This window comes from Thunnus albacares, chromosome 1, assembly GCF_914725855.1.
Source record: "Thunnus albacares chromosome 1, fThuAlb1.1, whole genome shotgun sequence".
Taxonomy (NCBI): Eukaryota; Metazoa; Chordata; class Actinopteri; order Scombriformes; family Scombridae; genus Thunnus; species Thunnus albacares.
The window spans coordinates 12,666,038-12,689,102 of NC_058106.1; the positions used below are offsets into that span (position 1 = coordinate 12,666,038).

At 39.1% G+C, this 23,065-nt stretch overlaps 1 protein-coding gene across 3 annotated transcripts; it reads right to left on the reverse strand.

The window, feature by feature from the left end:
- Positions 1-1,327: 1,327 nt before the first annotated feature.
- Positions 1,328-22,797, reverse strand: LOC122968254 (protein mono-ADP-ribosyltransferase PARP6-like). Of its 3 annotated transcripts, none has more exons than XM_044333360.1 (24): positions 22,479-22,796; positions 20,948-21,043; positions 19,303-19,444; positions 18,745-18,822; positions 16,783-16,877; positions 16,564-16,624; positions 16,269-16,359; positions 16,030-16,096; positions 15,539-15,688; positions 13,781-13,931; positions 13,161-13,292; positions 12,398-12,493; positions 12,011-12,103; positions 11,686-11,811; positions 11,229-11,291; positions 10,778-10,845; positions 10,419-10,467; positions 10,155-10,267; positions 8,571-8,643; positions 6,866-6,935; positions 5,829-5,908; positions 5,378-5,441; positions 4,824-4,908; positions 1,328-4,086 (listed from the first exon to the last, which is right to left on the reverse strand). In XM_044333360.1, exons 3-24 carry the CDS (start codon positions 19,303-19,305, stop codon positions 3,984-3,986), a joined length of 1,911 nt encoding a protein of 636 aa, XP_044189295.1. In that variant the 5' UTR covers positions 19,306-19,444; positions 20,948-21,043; positions 22,479-22,796; the 3' UTR covers positions 1,328-3,983. The 3 variants fall into 3 exon arrangements, 2 of the variants coding, with proteins under 2 accessions (XP_044189295.1, XP_044189383.1); XM_044333448.1 differs by having other exon boundaries at positions 11,229-11,294; positions 16,269-16,284; positions 22,479-22,795; XR_006398814.1 differs by lacking the exons at positions 1,328-4,086; positions 6,866-6,935 and having other exon boundaries at positions 4,863-4,908; positions 11,229-11,294; positions 22,479-22,797.
- Between the last annotated feature and the right edge of the window lie 268 nt (positions 22,798-23,065).

Consider the following 23,065-nt stretch of genomic DNA (forward strand, 5'->3'; position numbering starts at 1 on the left):
TGCTAGTCACACACATATACAGATATCAGTACAAGGGCCCAGCCACAGGCCCTGTCAGATGGGTCAACTAACAAAGGGAGGGACCCAATTACCGTAGCCACAAATACACACATAAAGTGCCTTTCAAGGGTCCATGAGTGCTCCAGCTTCCCTATCATTACGCCCACTCTCTACACACCCAGCACTTGTAGTACACATACAGGGACTGCTGTGCCAAAACAGCCATCAGACTGGACTTTTGCTACAGAGCAGCGATGAGATGCGTTCAGCTGGTTTGACAGAGGAGAGCTCTCTGTGGTCAGAGACAGAAAGACAGACAGAATGAGCAGTTGGCTGGTCAACAACTATTGATGATCTGCGTTCTTAGAGGTGAAAGGATACCTGTCAATTTTAAATCAGGAGAGATTAGATTTGAAGAATTCAATATAAACGTGTATGATTTTGTGATGCAATACATGAAATATATAGATGTAGTTTTAGAAAGATTGTGCTGCAATATGCCATTGTATTTGGGTGTTCTGCACTTACTCCAGAACTAAATCAATTGTTTTTGAAAGGAATATCTGTTTTAATGAGGAAGTTCTTAGACCTATTTGGACTGTGGTATATTAATTTTCTTTTTTGTGTAGTATTGTATGGTGTATGTTTTTTTGATAAGAATGAAGTACATATGATGCTCAAGCTCATCTGATTACATTTACCCAGTCTGACAATGTGTCATTAAAGGACAATTCTGCAGCTACATACAGTATCTATATCCAAGAAAGCAAGATAAAATATATTTTTTTAAATCAGTTTATTATTATTAGTGAGCCTATTTTCTTTCTTTCTTCCTGCTGGGGTAGCATTGTATAAGAATCAATAAAATGACATATTTTGTTATGTGAGACTAACATGCCTTGTGATACACATAAAGTAGATAATTATACATATTTCAAGCATGTTTCAACCAGTTTTTAGGTGCAGGACATAATTGCTCTGTGAATAGAAGTGCTGAAGATAATTGATTTACGTCACCGCATGAACCTGTGAGGTAACTAACCCTCTGATTGACATGGAAAAACATAACACTTCACCTATTATTGTATAAACTTATTCAAGTAGTTATACATGTGAGAGTTACAAATACAGAAAAACATCTGGTTTGATTGTCAGACTAGACTTCAAAAAGAATAGAAGACTCAGGTGGTATGTATATGCTGGTGGAGTAATGGTGCCCCCTTCTGCCCAAGATGCTAGCACAAAGCCTCCGCCAGACACAATGGACAATTCCACATGTAATGGTCACAGTTTTCCACAGAGACATCAAAGAAAAGGAGACTGTATATAAAACTGTGCAAAATCAGGCTTTATTCTTTTTTTTTCCTCCACATCGCCACCTTTCACCATCATCATCATAATCACCATCATTGTCGTAGACATCATCTTTGAAAACATTCCTCACCAGAGACAGACAGCGAGAGAATAGATTTTCAAAGAGACTCGCAGTTCAAACCTCTTGGCGAAAACAGGCATCAGCTATTAGCACAGTCCAGCAACACAATGAGTCAGCTGTACATGTCCACCTCTTTCAGGGCAATACACAACAGGTTCTCCAATGTCCTTATTTACAGTTCGCTCCCTTTCAGTGTCTCAAAGTCTATTCAGTAGTCTGAATTTTCAGTTCCAGGAGACACTGAAAGCCCATCTTACAGACATAGTTTGGATGTTAGATATTATAGTCTAGCTGACTCAAATATTCTTTTTTGTCCTTTTCCTCCATTACCCGTCCATTGCAGGTCTGAGGACAGTCCATTTCTCCAGTTTAGGCAAACGTTGATTAAGTGCAATGTCTAGTATAATGTCAAGAAAATACAAACCCACACGTACATACATACATACATACAGTACATGACTAACTGATAAACTTGATTAGCTATACAAGGTCGTCATTCTCCGAGGTGAAACTGTAGAGTTGCACAAGAATGCATCTTTATAACATCCAGTGTCCATTAGGTGGGAGTGGGGAGGATGTGAGCTCACCTGGACTGGATGTTGTCAGTAGATATTTGGTAAAACTGTTCATGATTTTCTGTACAGTGGATTTTGTAGGTCGTGAATCCAATGGGATGTGTAGTTCATACACAAAGAGATTTATTCCAAAATGAGATATCCACCACTTAAAGAAAAAGTGATGCCTACTTTAACAAAAAGATGGCACAGAACAAGAATTGTTTTTTTTTCTTTACATAAAACATAGGAAACTAAATATCTCTCTCAACAAACGGATATAACATGTTTACAGACTGAATCCAATCCACTGTTTTCTTTTAAGAATCAATACTAAATCTAAGGTGCATGGCAGTTTGGTAAATGATCTCTTCACTTCATGTAAGTCTTTCCTATTTGCACATTACACGCTCTCTTGTCTTCTCATTTCTATATTTTTATTTCAGAGAGAGTGAGAGGATACTCATATATGTATAATTTCATGTCTATATTGCTGTTGTTGAGGGGAAACCCCCACAGCTTCAACAGTGACCGGTTTAGTATTTGGCCTCATATATCCTCCTTTAAGCAACATTTCTCCACAGGGAAGGAGAAAAACATCAAACCAAACTCACCGCAACTGAGCCATGATACACTGTTGTCTTATTATGTGTTTATGGCTAATGTCTTTGTCATTTTAATAACAACTAGCATTAGCATTCATGTTAGCATTTAACATAAGCACATATCAAAACCTTCAAGGGGCTATGATTTTTTTTTTTAATCCTCGTTAAAACGATGAGTTGCTCAAGATTTACTAGTACGTATAGTAGTATATACTCATTCAGGTTAAATGAATAGATTCTCTCAGTACCATGTTTCAGCAATTCAGATAAAAGGCTGGTGGAACAGAAGCTAGCCTTGGCAAACTGAAACAATGAATTAAAAGCAACTGAAAGCTGTAAAAAGCTCCAGAGTAAGGTATTAATTTTCCGTGAGACACTACCAACCCTTCTACATTACAGAGCACCATTTCCTTCAGTGCTCATAGCATAAATATAACTTATTGGAGCTTTAAAAGAATTTTATGATCGGTGTATGAAACCTTAAAATTTACACATCTGGCAGGAAAGATAAAAAAGTTTGTTTTGTTTTGTTTTTTTCCCTTAATTCCTGCATATTTGACATTTTAGGGCTATGAGGTTTTGAAGGTGCTTTATCAATCAGAATGGTCTTAATTCTGTCATGAAAAATCATAATACTATTGATAATGTTATCAAAAACAAAGTGCCTATAGTGTATGTAACTTGAGTTCAAGCCACACCTCGCTTATTAGATTCTGGGAGTTTCATCAGGTGGACAAGGACAAAATGACAGAGTAAATGCTTCCCTCTCAGATAACCATATCACAGACCTTAATTCATGTCATTAGTCAAAGAATATTAAATAAAGGGATCAGAGATAATGCTTTAAACACAATAAGAGAACAAACTTCTATGTGCATGTAAATCCACCACTTATTTGCCACAAAGGGATCTACCATTTGGAATTATTTTTTAGTAGATATTCACAAAGAGAAATAATAAATAGAGATAATTAGTCCAGTAAAAGTGCAGCAAGAAAGGAAAAAACTCAGTCAACCCAGGTTTTGAAAGTAAGTGTGTGTCAAGAGCCATTCCAGTGCCTACTTCCTTTTTTCCCTTCACCAGTGTGTGTTTCAGTTCTGTTGTAAATGTCACAAACTGAGAAAAGCAGACTGACTTTAGCCAAGTTAAAACTAACTGAAGGTTAAATGAACATGTAATGTGTAACCATTTGGAGAAGAGGAACAGAGGAGAAAGAGCAGAATGAGAGGAACAGAACAAAATCGACTTTAGGTATAATGTGCTCAAGAGCTCCCTCGACCTTCAGTATCAGGCCTGAGGTCAGCTCACCCAAACATTCGCTCTATCTGTCCTGCCTGTGTGCCTCCGCCAGAGAGACGTATGGATCCAAGCGTCACTGGTGAACCACCATTAGCTGGAGTAGATCTGGGTCCCAATCACACGCATGATCTCCTTCTGCACCTTAGGCTCCTGGGTGTTAATGTTGGCATCTCCTACTTGGCCATCCTCATACCTGCATATTATATATAAATAGATGAGTTCACATATGGTTCAGTATATAGTATAATTCTATTTTCTTTTTTTGTAGTTTTGTTTCATGCTGGGTATGTTTTAGGGAAGTTCAAGTGTTGAATCAACTGCTTTATTTTAATCACTCTCTTGCACAATCCCTCAGTTTTTATGTTGATGTTGTTGTGATCTTATCTATGTTGGTAAATTTAGTGGAGGAGATAAGTTGGGAGACAAGTTTTAGAAGAGCTGTTGTTAGTACTGACAACACATTTTCTTGTTTTTATTCTAACCATATTAACCGTTAGCCCAAGCTGAAAAACACAACCATACACAGAGCACAAGTTCAGAATCAAATTATATTTAGCTGTGACTTAAATTTGATTGCAGGCCATCTTAAATCTAATTTCCAACTCAGAAGACAGCAGTGAACATGATAATAGACTTTGCCATCTAGTGAATATGTCTAAAGCTTGGTCTCAAAGCACTAACATCAGCAGCCAGTTTGGATGCCATATTTTATCTGCTGAGCTCCAAACGTTGCAGCTTTAACCATCATATTGAAAGGCTCTGACTTGAGAGGAACCCAGTTTATCAGAGTGGTTACACCACTCAACTATCGGTACAATTTATTCACGGGTAATTTAAAATGATGATAAAGGGAAAGTGCAGCATGTACCATAATTCTCCATTAAAATATTGTCATCATATGCAGGCATTAAAAATGATGAGATTACTCACACAAAAAAGAAACGAGTACAGACGTGGTCAGACACTGGACACACCCAGATGTTGCCGTGTTTCTGCAGATCCTTAGATGTGATCACTGTTTTAAAGAAAAGAAGAGCAAAAAGTGCATAATGAGGAATGGTGGTCTGTACTTGATACTTCTTCCTCTTTTATCATTATTATTGGTTGTAATAGTAGTGTTGCTGTTTTTGGTATTGTACAATACAACATAAGATAGACTATAGCTTCAATACCTAAAGTTATTATCTATAGCTAAGTGATGTGCTTTATGTCTCCTCTTTATTTTTAATCATTTTCTCCTATTATGATAATCACATTATCATAATTGCTATAACTGTTATAAGTATTACTTCACATTAATACACTAATCACATTACCCATTTACATTTTAATGATCTAACCTTATGACATTTTTTCTCATTTCATTTTTCTTTCATTTGTTAAGAGACAGATTCACAGCGGAGTATATTAATTGAATAGACTAATGCCACGTATCCATTATCATCCCTGCTTTAACACATCATATACTTTCTGTTTGTGATTACCTTCACAAAGAGCGATGCAGTTCAGATTTCGACTCTGAAGAAACCTTGATTGTATCGGACGGCTCTATTGAAAAAAGAAACAAGAAAAATCATCGACCTGCTACAGGAAAGACCATGATGCAACTGAGGTAATAATGCTATCCAAACATTGCAAAGGCACAAAATGTTATCAGTCAAATAATTGGTTCAGTGGTTGTAAAAAAATATTTAAAATATTTAAACTCAACAACAAAACATTTTTTTCACCTTTTCACCTTTTGAGTAACAGCCCTCAACTCAATCAATACTATATTTCTCCAGAGGCTTCCAGTCCTTCCTTAACTTGTCTCCTCTTTCAAATTCTTTGTGTGTAAAGTGAATACTGTATATTCAAGTAGTCTAACTTTTCTTCTGAAAAGATGTATTTTGCTTTATAAATTAAGTCAGGCTGCAGTACGTCTTGTTCCCTCACCTGTGGTATGGTGTTCATGCGGTTATAACGCTGCACCAGTTCATCTTTGGTGGGCATGCGGTGTTGTCCTTTCCCCATTCCTGCAAGAGCAGCATACAGAGAGCAAACAACCCTCAGTCAGAACGACCTTACCTCGAGTCACTCAAGCTGTGAAAAACCTTCCTCTAGTGGTCTTGAACACCTTGTACTGAGAAATCATTACCCACAGTGCTAACCTTCATATGAAGGTTATCGTTCCAAAATGCCAGAGAATATCTTTATATTTAAAAAATAAATTGCGTCATGAATTTCAACTTTCAGTATTGAAAACAAAGGGGATACAGGGAGTACAGCTTTTGTGGAGAAATAATCGCTTTAGATAGTATTATTAGATCTGAAACCACCTTTTAAAAAGTGAGTAAGTGGTTAGAGGAGTAATTATTTACTGGTTTTGATCAGGCAAGGACAGTTTTTAGCTAAAATTCAAGACTTCCGTACCCATTCTTAAAGTTGGAAAATCCTTCCTTAGGGGCATTTAAATAGTGCAGGTGGGCCCCTTTGGCAAACTGCACCAAACCATATCAGAATACAATAGTATGTGCTGAAATCCAACATTCAAATATGTATTTCTGAGGGAGTAGTAAGGAGAAGTAAATATGGTCTCCAGTTGGAAGATAGTGGCAGGCACTTGTTTGTTTTGTATAAATTACTCTACACTCCCATCTCACTAATGAAACCAATATAAAAAGCCAACAAAGTAACATTCACAAATCCACTGACAGCCCCATTCTATACAGCCACAACATAAAGTATGGTATGGTAGGCAGCACACAAGCTCAAAGGCCCAAGGCCCAGCTCCCAGCTCCCAAAATGGACACACACAACACAGTGCAGCACAACAGGATAGCATGGAAAGCTCCCACATGTGTCAATGGAGTGTTCCAGGATGATAATCAGGCCATGTTACACACAGAGCAAACTCAGTCAACATGGTGGAAGACAGGGAAAAGGGGGGGAGCCAGAGGGTGGCTGAGTGGCGAGGAATGAGTCGTTCCTACCTGAGTATCCAAAAGATATGCTGGAGATGGGGCTCAGATAGATGCCCTTTCCATACGCTGCCCCATGCAGCTTGGGTTGAAAAGAGCAGGAAGGAAGGAAGGGTCACTGAGCAGTTGCACAGGACATCCTCACATACACACACGGATGTACTCACACATACACTACAGTACATACCAGACTTACTGTAGTTGAATCAGTGGAATAGATAAGTCAGTGTTTTATATGTTTCTATGACAGTTTACATGGCAAACCCCACGAATCTGTTGCTCTGAGTACAGTAGATCAACACAAACAGTGCTGTATTTACTGTGGCTATTTGACACAGGTCGTAAAAACAAGCATAAAAACATACACACATAGGAATCCAAAGATGGTGGGTGGCAAAGAGCCAAAGAAAGAAGATATACATATGATGGCTTGAAGGTAAAGATGATATGAGGGTGACTAACAATGATGAAGAGTCTCCTTATGAGAATGTACATCATGAGAAAAACAGGGACCACAGGTGCAAGTGTTGATAAGTGAAACAGTGAAACCAGAGGAGAAATGAGAGGAAGAACAAAGAGCTACTTCATAGTTTGGGAATAAAATGTGAGGGAGATGGAGGTCAGGACGTGGCACATCTGGAAGAAATCAAAAGGAACAATAGACGAGAGATTTTGTGTGATAGCTGGAGCTGGAGGCAGATTCAGTCCTCCTCCTGTGAAACACAATGACAGAGGAAGGGGGTGTCAATGCTCAAGGTGAAACGGAGAGCAAAAAGACGAGGCAGACGAGCACTGAGGCGAGATCAAACAGTGAAAGTTCATAAGTTGGAGAACAAAGAAGGCATAAATGAAACACAGCAGCACGATAGAGCAATCACGACCGACGTCAAAGTTTCAAAGATCCTTGAGACTTCTGATTTAATTGTGTTTAATCTATTTTCAGGATATGTCGTTGTATCTCCAAGAAGTCATTATCAGTCGGATTGTGCCATATCTGGTGCACACCTCTTCTTTCCTTCTATTATTTATTTTTCTTTTACAGACCTGGGTCACAAAGTCCAACACAACCTTGGCTGAACACTATAGAGATGCAAACCTGAGTAAAAAAGGAATATATATAGAAGGAAATGTGGTTTTCGGTCTCTGACCTGATACTATTTGTGTGGTCCTTATAATGTCAGTTCTATATATCTATCATCAACCAGGTTTTAATTAATGCTTTAAATGATTTGTGGCTACAGTTTGACCCAGGTCTGACTCTATAATGAGTGGTGCCAGTTACTGACCTTCGGGAAGCCCTCCTTATTCACCCCGAAGAAGCCTGTACTCACTACCATGGAGACTGTCCTTTGCATCCTTCAGCTTCAGACCTAGCCTACTCAGTGCTCTAGGTGGTTAACCCCAACAGGGCACACAGGCAGCCTCCTGACATCACAGCTGATGCCACAGCCCCCTCCCTTTGTCCCACAACAAGAAGAGATGTGACATCCGCTGCTGTCGGCGGAGGGAGGAAAAAAGCAGCCGACATTAGCCGGGAAAATCTCCCAGTGTGCCCTGCTCGCTAAAATGCCAATTGCAAAGCAGACAAAAGGGAACGTGGCATCCATTAACTGCAAAAATGAATCAGCCGGACAACAAGCCTGCTCTGTCCGAGAGCAGGTTTACTGTCCGAGAGGAGATGCATCGTAAATTCCAGCCAACTGCCAGGGTTACGTACCTGCAGTTTGGTATAAGAGGCATTGACTAGTCCATTTCTCAGAACAGAGTGCCAGTTCTCTATATGGGAACCACTAGAGCAAGTGTAGAGAGAGGGAGAGATAAGAGAGAAGAGGTAAAACAAAGGCCTGTGTGAATATAAGCAGCCTGGATCCCAGTGTGCAACCACTGTTGTGCAGTAGTTCGACCCATGCTGTTTAAGAACGTGAAAATAAATGAACACTCAGGTGCATTTTGTCCTGTGTCATTGGATTTGCTGTGCAGTGTTTCATCTGGCATCTCCTAAAATCTTCATAATATTTTAATTAAAAAAAGCTCTCACTCAAGTTTAAAACTCACGCTAACCTCTGGTGTGAAAACTAAAAAGCTTTCATGAACTAGAAAGATGAAGAATCACTCATCTCATCGGAGAGCAGCAATAGGGAACAGCAAATGAACATTTCCTCTATATTATTTATTATTTTATTATACACTGTATATGAAAGTGCTGTGAATTATTAGTGAAGTGCAAAGAAATTAAATAAGAATCCAGCTCTCTACTGCCAACCACAAAGGAACCAGTGTATCTATTTATATACTTTGTGCAAGGATATTTGGGGACATTTTGTTACATCATCATAGTTCTCCAAATTTATATCATTTAATATTTAGAAGAAAGATGATCCCCTGACATTCAGAAGATGAAGATCAAAGCTGACAACCCATCACTGCTGTCTCTCAGTACAATGTGTGAATACATGTCCCAGTGCAGGTATCCAGACCATCTTTCTCATCGTGTTGTATTAAAATAAAAAACAACTGTCAGAGCAGAGTCATGATTGCTGTTATTTTTAACTACTTTTGAGGCAGTAAGAAGTTCTTGATCCTACCGTCTCTAATTGATACACAAAGAAAAATTCTGTCATTAAACAGACTCTGAATATGTATTTTTCTATTTATATCAATTTACAATTAGGGCAGCCAGGCAGACTTACATATTTAGAATTTTCTGGTGAGAATCATTAAATGTGTAGTATTAACCAGCATAAAAGACGACTGTTAGTACTGCTCATGAGTTAGTTGTACCCTGCTAGTACCCAGATGGGCTATGTGTATCTAAAATATTCAGCATAGCCCCATCTGCTACAGTACAAATTTCTATCTCACAGATATTGCTGGCTCCATGTGCTGGCTTAGCAAGGTGGTTTCTCTGTCCAACAGAGCATCCACTGCTCTGTGGTGTTGTTTGTTATGGTTCCATAAAATGTGCTGGAGTGGCCCCTCCATCTACAATATAATGACCAGGTGTTACGCTGGCATGTTCATGTTTGACATAGTGTACTGCTCTAATGCTAAATTATGCATGCATCCTAGTGACTATGCTTGTTTTGAGATCAATTATTTACAGGATGTGATTTCTCACATTATATTTGCAAAAGCTGAACAATATAATGACCGCAAATTATTTTATATTTTATAACAGTCTAAATGATTTTCCTTCATAAGCTTTATAAGCTATAAGCTTTAAAGTAGTCATACCATGAAAACAGAGAGTTTCAAGCGTATAAAAACTGTATTGCTAATGGGAGGAGTAAAGGGCACTCACTGGAAGGCGAAGGTGCTGCCGTATAGCTTCTTAGCAGTGCGAAAACGAGCCTCCTTGGCTGGGGGGCTACTGAGCAGCAGGAACTGGTGGGAGGTGTGCATGAATTTCAGTTGCTATCATAATACCATTATGAGGGAGAGCAAGTGACAGAGAGAGAGACAGAGAGAGAGACAAAGAGAGAGCATGAACCATCAAATTACACAAAACAGCAAACAGCTAATTTGGTAAAGGAGACTGGAGGGGGATGTCATTCTGGTTTCCTACCCTACTGAGAGGCAGCTTGACAATATGAGACCTGTTACTGGAAATAATCCTGCAGAAAGACAGAAAGAGGATTAAATTAATAAGGTGTAACACAATTTAAAGTTGACTCAAAAGTATTTTTATTTATGTAGCGCAAATCATAAATTGCAAATCTGCATCAACATGATAACATTTAGAACCATAATTTTCATTAGCTCATAATCATTACTGTGCTGTGTATGATAATTGACCTAATATTAAGTTTAATATGCTCTATATCGATGAGTAGTTCTGTGCATTAGTTTCTCAAATGAAGTGAAAGCCTGTCAACATGCAAAGTAGAATAAACCTATTTTTTAGAACAGATCCTCTCTACTCACCACTGTAGCAGGGGATGGGCCAAAGGGTCCAGTTTGTCCATCTGTTTCTTGATCTCCAAATATGAGCCCTGGCAAAACCACACATGCATATGTTGGTTCAGATTTATTTTTCACATTTTTTTCCCAAAACCAAATGAGCAAGTGGTCAGATACAGACCTGTGATGTGATGCATATATAGTATAAATACAGTCCAGCCACACTGGGTAAACAGGCAATGGAAAACATAGTAAACTAATCAGCATCAACTTTGCTAGACAAAGACCCTACTCATGCCATCCAAACACTACAGTGGGAGCCATTGACTATACAGAACTGTGGACGGTATAAGGAATAGCTGGACACACAGTCATGATCTCATATAAACCAAAAAAATTACGATGCTATTTGGAGCAGTATACATAAAGCCTAACTGTAGCTTTCCCTTCTGCCCCTCCCATCTCCTTCTTGTACCTGGGTCATTTCCCGGATGGACATGACGCTATCCAGCGCTTTTTGCAGCCTCTCATAATTCTTCTTCTGTGTTCATCGGTTGAGCCAAACATCCATTGTATGCAATGAGAGAGGGAAGAACATACAGGCATCTAAAATCACTTGTAGAGGTAAAAGTTTTGTATAAATATTGCTAGTTTTACTGGAATATGCTAATTATCCAATGTCTTCGAAAAAAGAAATGTTATCTGATGCTCACTGCACAGTGCTTCAAAGACAGAATTAACAATATAATCCTAAGTATTACTGTTTTATTACCTCATGCATTCAGTTTGTGAATAAATACAATAACATTTCTTTGTTTTAATGCTGGCAGTGGTTTTAAAGGGGGGGGTTACAAAATGGATATCTAATCTCAGAATGAATCCTCTGTATTGATTTATCAGAAAATCACAATTCCAGCAATGAGGATGCTGACCTTTGGGTTGAAGGCCAGAGTCTTGGGGTCATTGGGGTCAACGACTGATGGGTAGGGCTCAAAGATGATGCTCTTACGGGGAGACTCAAGAGCAGCTCGACACATAGCCACAAGTAGGTCCACCACCTGGAGAGGGAGGGATTTTACATTTATATGCCTTTAGTTGATTCTGTCATCAACTTATTTTGATGCTTTTATTGATTCATTGTAACATGACAGTAAAATCTGCCTCAGTTCCAACAGGATGCATAAAGTTTGGAAATGAAGAATAAATTATACATAGAATCTGAATGATATCATTTTTTGTTTGTTGTGTTGTTGTCACCTCTGCTCCAGTGGCCACTTCCTCTGCAGCTCCGGACATCACACCCAAAGTGTAGAAGGAGAACACACACAGCTCCCTTGTGCACACAGCTGGCTACATAAACACACACATAGATAAAGAGAGATGACAATACACCCATTTTAACGTGTTCTACATAACTACACAAAAACAAGTTCATCCATGCACACTCTTACAGATATACACTCTCTTGTTCACTCTTTTCTCTCTACCTCACACCTACTATTGTGGAAAATCCATTAACAGGATCATATAACTAATAGAGTGTGAAAATATCATTCACTAATTGTTGTCTTTTCTTCTTTTTTTTACCAAAATGGAGCGGTTTATAAATCTGTATTGTTTGTTTCTCTTTCTTATGTCTGATACCTTGAGCATGGATCCATTCTGAAAGACGTGCTGTTCGTCACAGACCACGCAGTACTCGTTGAGCGTGGGGATCCTCTGCTCTGAGTACTTCATTATCTGTAAGGAGAAAAACACAGCGGTGTTCCCAGTTATCACTCCCACCACTAGCACTGCCTTATAAAGGAATAAAGACTAGTTGGCAGTGGAACTGTCACAACACGAAAATTTCACACTGCAATTTTGGCTGGTTTAACCTGCACCCGAGCATAAACAGCTAATACAATAGGGCCCTCACATCAGTACAGATTTGAAGGTGGGCCTTCATGAATAGACTGTTGTGTACATCATGGATCATTAGCTAAAAGAAAGAAGACAATAACCAAATGCATTATTTTTGTGTATTTAACAGGAGCCACTGCTTGCTTCTGGGCCTAAGGTTCTTTTTTTAATTTTGATTTTAACTGCATGAGCAAATGTTCTGATTAAAACTACAACGATGCAGCAAATTTATATGCACAGCTGTGGCTTTTGCCATCTGCCACCAATCATGACTGGTATATTAAGTCTATAATTTAAGTATCAAAACCGGTTTACATAAAAGTTAACTCCCAGTAAAAAACTGAAGTAACCAATTTTTATAGCTACATAACTTTTCGGCACTTTCTCATTAAAACCTAATCCTGATGAAACATAATTGATTTTAATTGTCTATCATATGTTTAAACTCTCAGACAGGGTTTATAAGTGTATCGTTACGTGAACCCATATCTCCATGATGTCTCACCTGCACTAAGAAGCCATACTCCAAGGTAGGGATGTTCTTGCAGTGGCCGCCCGCCTGGGATGAGAAAAACAATTCAATCAGCTGCCTCGTGGTAATCTGCGCAGGGGCCCTGGCCGCCGGGACAGCCACAGTCTGATGAGTCAAGTGAAGACAAAGCATTATGGGAAACGGCGCAGCAGCCATGTTACGGAAAGGGTAGGGAAAGGCTCGGGTGGGAACAGTGCAGGTGCCAGGTGACTGAGAGGGGGAAGGGGGGGTCAGAGTGGATCACAGTGGATTCAAACAGAGGAGAACATCATACAGTGACTTCAAACAGCACTCAATTCTTTTTGTGTGTATTTTCCACATTTTGCAGTATTATGGTTGATTTTGAAGTCATTATCATAGCATCTACATCTACTTAGTTACAACACACAAATCTAAGGAGCATAAAGTTAAGTCTCAGAGTTGTGACAAAAACAAAACAACCACAAAATGATGTGTGAGTGAGACACATTAAGGACAAATGAGTGGCAACAGTGGAATTTTGTTAATTTCACAAATTATACTTTAAACTGAAAGGCAACTGACTCCACATACTGTGGATGTATAGGTGCCGATTTTTCCTGGTTCACACTGACCTGGCTGTTAGGTGGATAGCTGAAGAGCTCCCCTTTAGGGTTCTTCATGGTACATGAGATAGAACGGTTCATCAGGCGGGTCACTCTCAGCTCAGGGACACTCAGCTTCCCTTTTAAAACCGTGTCTTGGATCAGAGGGAAACTTGGAGACCTAGAAAAAAGTGAGACACGAAGCATGTGCGTCACTTCAACCATACAAGGATAAGAAAACTCTAATGTTGCCATTGTCCAGGTCTTTGTAAAAATTACACAGTGAAGTGTTTGGCTTCAACACCTAAATAACTGTAAACTGTGCATGCAGCTGAACTGTTAACATACAGTTTTTCCAAATATTATAAATATTACATTTGGAAACTAAAAAACACAATATACATATAAGTATGAATAACCTGTTTGTGAAGTCTATTATGTGAAAGGCTTATTTGACTGAAGAGAAATACAACTGCAAGCAATGAAATTGATGGCAAGAGGAAGAAGACCATATATCAAACAGCATCCACAACCAACCTGCCAACCTTTACAACCAAAGGATGAAAAATCAGTTTATCTTTGTAATGTTGCTACAAACACGAATCATATCATTTTCAATAATCTACTCAGCTGTATTCTTGTATCGTAAAGACTGCAGCGTGTTTACACGGTCAGTACCTGGTTTAAAAAACACTTACACACTCTATTCTAGTCATTCACACGACACTAACAGTGTTATACTTAAAATGCAAAAATGTTCACTTGCACCATTGCTCTCAGTACATTATCTATGTACCCTCTTGACATGAGACTCCTGTCAAGTCATGAGGACATCAAGACAGCCTAGTAGTTAGTAAAGCTGACCTCCATCACGTGGACCGGGATGTGTGTATGTGTGTGTGTGTGTGTCTCAAATTTTGAATTTTAGTCAGTCTACATTATGTTGTGTCAGACTGCTTCTATTGCGTCTTGTCATCTTTGCAACAGTTCACTTTTTACAGACAGACCATCACAAAGTATTTTCATCACTATCTTTACAGCTCATGCTTTGTTGAGCAGATAGATAAGATTTTACTGAAGTCCCTCAGAAATCTCCAGTCTTGACAAAATAGTTTGCTTGTTGTATGCTGTAGACATAAAAGAAATCATTCCCTGTGAAGCAGTTATTTCCTGATAAAGACATAGCTAGAACCAGGTGTTAGGAACCTTTTGTAATCTGGATACAGACTGAATCACAAAAACAGACGGATGCACAATACTGCATATAAACCTAAACCTCTATATGATACACCCTTTAAAGCTAAAGGTGTGTGTTTTCAGTTATTTAGCTATAATAGACACATTTTGGTCAAATATGAGATTTTACTAACCAATTAGAAATGCATGAAGAACATTTGTGAAGACTGCAGAAATCTGATTCACCCTTTTAAATATTTATTTAAAATGCTTTCACATATCTACCTAATGTGGAAAAAATGCAAGAAAATAGTTGTTATGCCAACATAATGCTAGCCTACTTGTTTTCTGTACTTGAGGTAAATTAATCTGTGCTCCTCTCCTTCAGTGATTGCATACACTTGGCAACAGTGAAGAGCTTAAAAGCTAATCAGGACAAGGAATAATAAAACATTTTTGAAGACATTACAGATACACACACAAACAAACATCTAAATTATTGTATAACAGGTGAACATCATTGCTGGAAATTGCATATATGTTTATTTTACAATAAAAATAATGTAAAGATGCCTTGAAAGAGATGCAAAGTGAGAAAGAGAGACAACCTACTTGGGTATGGGGGAGAAGATGCTGAGCCCGGCACGGAACTTCTTGATGGTTCCTCCGGCTTTGAACCAGCTGTGCCTCTTCTCCTGCTGGGCTTTGAGGAACTCATTACTGAGGTGCTTCCACTGCTGTGAGGTGAACGTGCTCAGGATCCTGCCATGTTACAAAAACAAGAGAGTCAAGCAGGAAGAAATGTGAATGAACATGGCAGATGGTGATCAGTTTCTTTTTGTCATTGGTGTTAATTAAGCCGTGTGTATAGATTATTGTTTTGTTTTACAAGCAACATCTTTTAAATGTTTATGTATCTATTTTGTTTATCCAATTGAAACCTTAAATTGAAAAATAAATCTCTGATTTATATTTCTGCCTTTGGTTATACAAAATGGTTCATTTTTATAGGAAACTGGTTAAATTATAAAATCTACTCTGAACAAATTCATGACAAATCCCTCAATATAAAGGTGCTAAATATAGTGTATCACATGACTTACTTTTTGAGTTGCAGGCCCAGACTGAAGCCTTCTTTATTGGAGGGCTGGAACACTTCTACTGACGGCTCTGAATGAAGATGACTAACATTATTACACAGTGCGCAGACACACACAGACTCTTTCTTTCACTCTCCCTCTTGTGTAGCACATATTGTACTCACCTCCCACGTTCAGTGAGTGGCACAAATACATAAAGTCCCTCCCAGAAAACCAACATCCACACTGACATCTTTACTCACCAGGTCCATCGAGGTACTGAGAAAGAGAAAAGCGCAGTCTCAGAATAATGGGCTCTGTTCTGATTACTTTCCAAGCTGTTGCAACCTCCTCCTGAGTCAGACACACACACACATACACACATACACATAAATATACAGAGTTAGCATCCTTATTAGGGCCATTTCCCATTGCATAAATAAATTATGAGCATGTGATGCATTATACATGATGTGTTACTTTGCAAAATGTCAACGTTAGAATAGTAATGGGCAATGACGGAGGAAGTGATGCAGAGAAAGAGAAATGCTGACTCACATCTAAGAAACCGATGTTAATATGAAGATCGATGTCTACGTCATCAATGGTTCCATACTCCCTGTCCAACAACAAAAGATACAGTTAATTGATCATAAGTAATGGGATACATTATACTCTGACCTTTTCAGCTGATTTCAGCCCTATTAAAAGGGTTATTTTGTTTGTTTGGTTAAACCTCAAATTAGTCCTAAACAGTTGTGTGTGTGTGTGCTGTACCTGACAGAGACAGCACTGTCAGTGTAGATGTCTTTTACTGCCTCAATATCTGCATCCAGCTGAGGGTGGCGGTACAGATCAGCAGCACAGCTCCCCTGCCACAAGCAGTAAATGAACACTGGTCACACATACAGTACTGGAATCCCCACAGAACAAGGCTGTGGACAAACTAGTGAAAGAAAAACATTTCTAACATATTCGTAACAGAAGCTTTCCTTTCTTTTTCTTTTCAAAAAACTGTGTGACTGTATCTTTATGTTAAGATCCCACTCCACGCATTTTTAAAGACATTTAATAGAATCCACATTAAAAAAACTGGCCTCTCACTATTAGCGATGTCACAAAATCATGTTCATAGATAAACACCTTAAACTCAGAGCACAGAGAAACAGTTGTGTCAAACTCTGCACATACAGTACCAGTCAGTGAAAGGTTTGGACACACCTTCCCATTCCCTTGAATGGGAAAGTGTGTCCAAACCTTTCACTTGTACTGTACATCATTCTGCACAGTGAAAGTCAAACATTCAAGTGAAGTAACAATAAGTAAACACAAGCCTGTTAACCAATATACGATAACACTCCAGACCATTCTCATGGTATTTGCATATCGTGACATGAGACTCCAGATATAAAATACCAGAATTTTGCTTTAAAGGATTAGGAAGTCTAGTTCAGCATGGCTTGTAATTTATTCCATTTAGTCAGTCTTTCCTAGGTCTGTTCCAGTATCAAGCACATTTTATATTTGAAATAAAATGCAACAGTTACATAGTTTCAAATGCGGCACAAGGAAACGTGTTCAGGAGATCTTTGTAGAGCGACTACAGGAAATGACAATATCTTTAAATCGAATGAGTTTACCTAATCAGAACGTCAAAAAAAGTGGCGAGTCATTTTTATGCAAGTAAAATTATATTTTTTATGTTTTTCATCCATCCATCTATGTTTTTCAGTGATCATTTTATATCCTCACATTCAATGTTTTCCGGGGTTCCCCGACTGCGTTTTCTACGTTCACTGAAAAAGATTAATAATAATATTGACCCAAGTCTGTCATACGTGTTTCTGGTGTCTAGACTTGAAGTCAGACTCTCATCTCCTCAGCTCTGTGTGTGTAGAACAGATCCCACACTTTCATCCTTATCTTCACTACTCTGCTTTCATGTTCTCTGAATGCATGGAAATGAGGTTTAAGCCCCAGATTGGATTTACATTTCAATCACAAGACTTGTAAGATAACGGTAAAAAAGGATGACTAACAGATTAAGATCTTATATAGAAGTGAAGCCTTGAACTACAGAAATGAATGACAGTGTTGCCTGTGATTGATACTTCAGGTAGCACAGGGTGACAGTACCCGAAAAGCACTGTGATACATCATTTGAGAGACAATACGACATGTTTTCTAGAACCTGTATTGTACTTTGTAGTTTTAAATGTCATATTTGCTATTGTCAATTTTCAAAAATTCACATTGAGCCAAGATCCTTGTAAAACACGGACACCTCACATTTTAACAGAATATCCTCCCTCTGATGAATTCAAATTTTTGTCCTTCTAGCGGCGAGGCATTAGAAAGGGAAATGTCACTTAGCCAGTTCATCTGCTCTACACTTACAGAGCAAAATATCTCAACAACTAACCACCACGTTCTCATGAAATTTGGTCTGGACATTAATGATCCCCAAAAAGGATCCTTCTGAATGAATTTAGTAACCCCTGGCTTTTTGTCTGGCATGACTATCAGGACAAAATGTATCAATATCTTAAAAACTAGTAGCCAGATTTATGTGGTCCATACAGAATCAATTTTCATGTTGTTGGAGACTTTTCCTTTATGCCACCATCAGGATAAAATATTTACCTTTACAAGAATGAAGTTTAATGAGCACACAGACAATATCCCAACAACATCAGATTCAACATAGAGATTTATGAAAGGTAATAGCCTCTTCTTTACCTGAATGCCGTACAGGAACTGTTCCGACTCGTTCTCCCCATCCGACTCCTCGTCTGTCCAACACTGGCCTTTGATGTCCTGTAGGCCCACACATTGTGAAAAGGCCATTATAGTGGAGCGGAAAGAAAATGCAACCGCTTTCTATCATCCTTTCATCTCACATCCTTTCTCGCGTCTCCCTATTTAGCCTCCCGTTCAAGGGCTTCAAAACAGTGCTTTATATAGCATCTCAAAAGGGAGAGACGAGGAGGCGTGACTTATCTCCAAAAGACAGGATATTCTAAGAGCTCAACTAACAAATTAATAGGGATTGGATGATAAAATGTCTTACTACTTAAAGCCCGAACCCCAGAGGTCCAGTTGCATAAACAACTGTCTACATTCATTACTTACATAATACTAAAATTGAACAGTCTGATATAATCAAGTATCTGTGAGTAACCACAACATCCAATTTGATTAAAATTACCAGTTTAAGAATTTTAAACAAAACCATGAAAGGACAAGACTGCTTAATCATATGCAGTGATTACCATAATAAGATGCTTACTGTCTTACCATTGGGTCTATTGTTCATAGGGCTCACTCAGACAGGTTTAGGCCTTTGACTACTGCCAACCATTGCAGCTAATTTCCAGGGGGAAGGAACGAGAACAGAAAACCGGAGTTGACCAGCTCTCTTTCTTGCACACCGAACAACCTTGGTAAAATAGAAATTAAAATTCAGTAAAGCAAGCAAATATGAAACAAAGAGGCCATCTCCAGTGATGCCAGGCTTCGTAAATAGTGACCTCCTCCTCTTTTCTTTGAATCGTCTGCACTTCACCTTGCCATGTATCCTAGCAACAGCCATCTCTGCCTCCTTTCAGAGTGGCATTAATCACGGTGGAGAGAATGTGTGGGAGATATGTGCTGTACGTTCAGTACCAAGGATGTCTCCATTTCTTTGTTTTGTTTTGTTTTTTTTCTTCAGAAAAAAACATCAATTAATACCAAAGCACCAAAGGCTGGCACACCTTTATAGACTCACAGCAAAAACAGCACGTGTGCTTATGTCAGTGCATTGTTAGACTGCCATTTTTTGATTTGCCTGGTAAAAAGAGGATTGGGAATTTCTGAAATGACATATTATTTTCTGGGTTAGCATTAGGAGAATTCCCTGTGGCTACAGGGTGTTAAGTAAAAGATATTTCTCAAGCATTTAACATAATAAAATAATGGTTGCTTATAAGGGAATAGTTACAGCTCTCGTGATTTGGAAAAAAGAGATCTTGAATTTGTATTTAGATAAATTATGACCAAATAAGAAGATAAACTGAATGGGTAAACAACATCACTGATATAACACCCGCAGCTACAGTACACTCTGTATTTCATAGCAGCCCATCACATTTTGTGTCAGACATGTAAACAATCAGTGTGGTGTCCTTTTTACATAAAGCTGCTGATACACAGCTGCAAATTTCATACTGCAGTATCAGAATACAAATTACAATTTACATCATTAAGCACAAAATAAACCAAAAAATAATAAAGAATTTGTAACATTTATTATTTCAGGGCTGGACTCTGAGATGTGTTCAAACAAAGACTGGATGTCAACATAGCTTGGCACTTATGGACAGAATGCTTTTCCAACAACATCACGCATGAAGACATCAATGCTATTGGTCAATATAATTAAATGAACACCAGTTATCCATTTTGTCTTTGTTTGCTGCCATATCTTTGGACAGCAAGCTCATCTCTACCTTAGACTGGGCCATTTTCTCCATGTCTACACAAAAAAATCATAACACTGTGTTTTCGTTGTCCTGATAACATCACATTTTTATGATGGTTTGGCTCCTTTCTTTTCTTAAACACCCCTCCAGACACAAACTGCACCCTTTTAATCACTGATCCCCTGTCATTACCGCGTCTTCCAATTCAGTTCCTCTCCTTTTCTCTATATGCCTGCTGCCCTGCCATGTCCTCAACCCTGCTAGCATCTACACTCCCCCCCCCCTCCCCCCACCATCCCCACAGCCTCTGTCATCTCACATACCAATAGAGTCTCCGACAGACCGAACCCCCTCCCAACAACCCCACCGTCGTCCCCATTCCTCCTTCTGATAACTATTTAACACAAACACAGATGCAGTCAGGCGGATTTTCCCCTCCCCCAATGCTCTGCGCCCCCACCCCATCCATCCACACTTACCTTCACAGAGGATGGAGACTTGGATGCTGTCCTTGCCTCAGCTGCTCCCCCTCTTAAAGGGCACACCTGCCTCTTTCTCTCGGTGGCTGTTTTCCACTGAAATGATGGATGACAATAAGCCCATTAAAATAAGATGTTGGAGAAACCAGAGCTGTGATCCACCAATTTTACAGCGCTTTTCTCTCTGAGCTTGTGGTGTGTGTCTGCAAGCAAGCCAGCTGGTGTGTATGAGTCTGTGTGTTTATCTATTGCAGATCTCGGCTCCTACTGCTGTCTTATATTTTGCCTGACAACACTGAGGGGTCTGAGCATGCTCAGTGAGACCAGGCAGCCAGTCATGTGACCTACAGCTGACTGCACTGCTGCTGAGAAATAAGAGGAAAAAATGGAGGAAAAAGGCTCCACTCGTGTATATTCGTCTGGCTGTGTGTGTACATATGGTGTGTGTGTGGCTGCATTAGACAGTGCCTATTAATGTGCCACCATGCCTCGGAGGCAGCTTCAAGCCGATATTTAAATGCTTTCATATCTTGTCTAAATGTATTCCAAGAAAAGAAAGAACACAAATATGTTGCATGCAAAATTTGTGCTTTACACTTGAGTGCTTGCATCCATAGCTGCAGGTCATGCTACATAAATGCAGCTACGCATGCACTCAATATTGTCAAAACATATGACAATAGTCATATTAATATTTCAGTAATATCTTTAGAAACTAATATAACATAAAGATTTGTTTCCATGCCCACTGTATCTACAGCACTGTCTTTGTGTGCATGTGTCATTAGGCCTTTGAGATAATCAGTCCTTACCCTCATTATCTCAAGGAATCTATTTAAGAACTGACCTAAAGAATAGACAGATTAATGAACAGGTGGGGATGGAGCATCGGCCAGCTGCCTGCTCGATGTATGGCTGTAGTCAGGAGAGGAGGAGAAAATTAAGATCCTTAAACTTTTATTTGGCACACAAGGCAAACTGAAGAGCACGTACCCTGACTGCAGTAGCCTATATAAATATGGAGGACACAGTTTGATGTCATGCAATAGTTAAGAGGGAGGTGAAAAATATTCTTGATGTTGACTGTCAGACTGACTTCTCATTAATGCTAGTGCTAAACCATGCTAGTGAAAAACTAACATAAGTGGTCACTAATACTGTGATTTCTATTTTTATTAAACATCAGCTTAAACAGTCTTTATTGTTTGATCTTATTGCTTTCATAATGTAATCAGAATTGTAACGTAATGTGCTATTTTAGTTCTTTTGTTTGTTTCACTTTTTTGCTTGATCGTTTAGCCCCTTTTATATCATAGGTTGCAGTGGTTGTACTAGTACTGTACTAGTGTAGTATTAATATCTTCAGAAGCATTAGGGCGTCCTATCAGATCATGCCTGAGATTTATCTGAGCATATTCCCACAGTGTCTTATTGTACCTCATGGCACAGGGGCTAACAGCCATTAATACTGACTGACAGCCAGGGGCTTGGCCAGTGGATAAAGTGACTGGACGGCAGATCTGTCCCTCACCTGGACAGGTGTATCCATTGGCCTCAGGTTGTGGAGTAGTGTATATCCAGGCAGAGGTTGACAGCACCTGGTGAGACAGCAACATGGGCAGTGGAAGCAGCAGCGCTAACACCACCACAGCTGTCAACAGGTGAGAGCAAACTGGGATACAGGGAGGGGGGACCTGGACTCACTGAAAGGTATCCCTGTACAGTAAGACAGAGGGAATCCAGAAAAAAAGAAGCATCAGTGTTTCCCATATCTGCAAGGTAAATGGCACTTTGAGAAGTATCTTTGCGGGAATGCTTTGTCTAATCTCTGCTGCATAGTTTAAATGTTTAGGTTTGAATTTTAAACTCACTTTGCTTGATGGGCATTTATGTCTGTGTCAAGGATTTGGTTACTGTCTGCTGTCTCCTCGGCAGAGCTGATTATCACAACAAGGGAATGAATCATCCTGGGGAACATCTGAGACATAGCTGCCTAGTCTCTGCACTGGACTAACTAATAGCAGTGGTATTATATGAACATTATGTTTGAAGTTACTGTCAATCACCAATATCCCACAGCTGAGTAGGACAGTGATGGCACTATACCTATCATGTCGA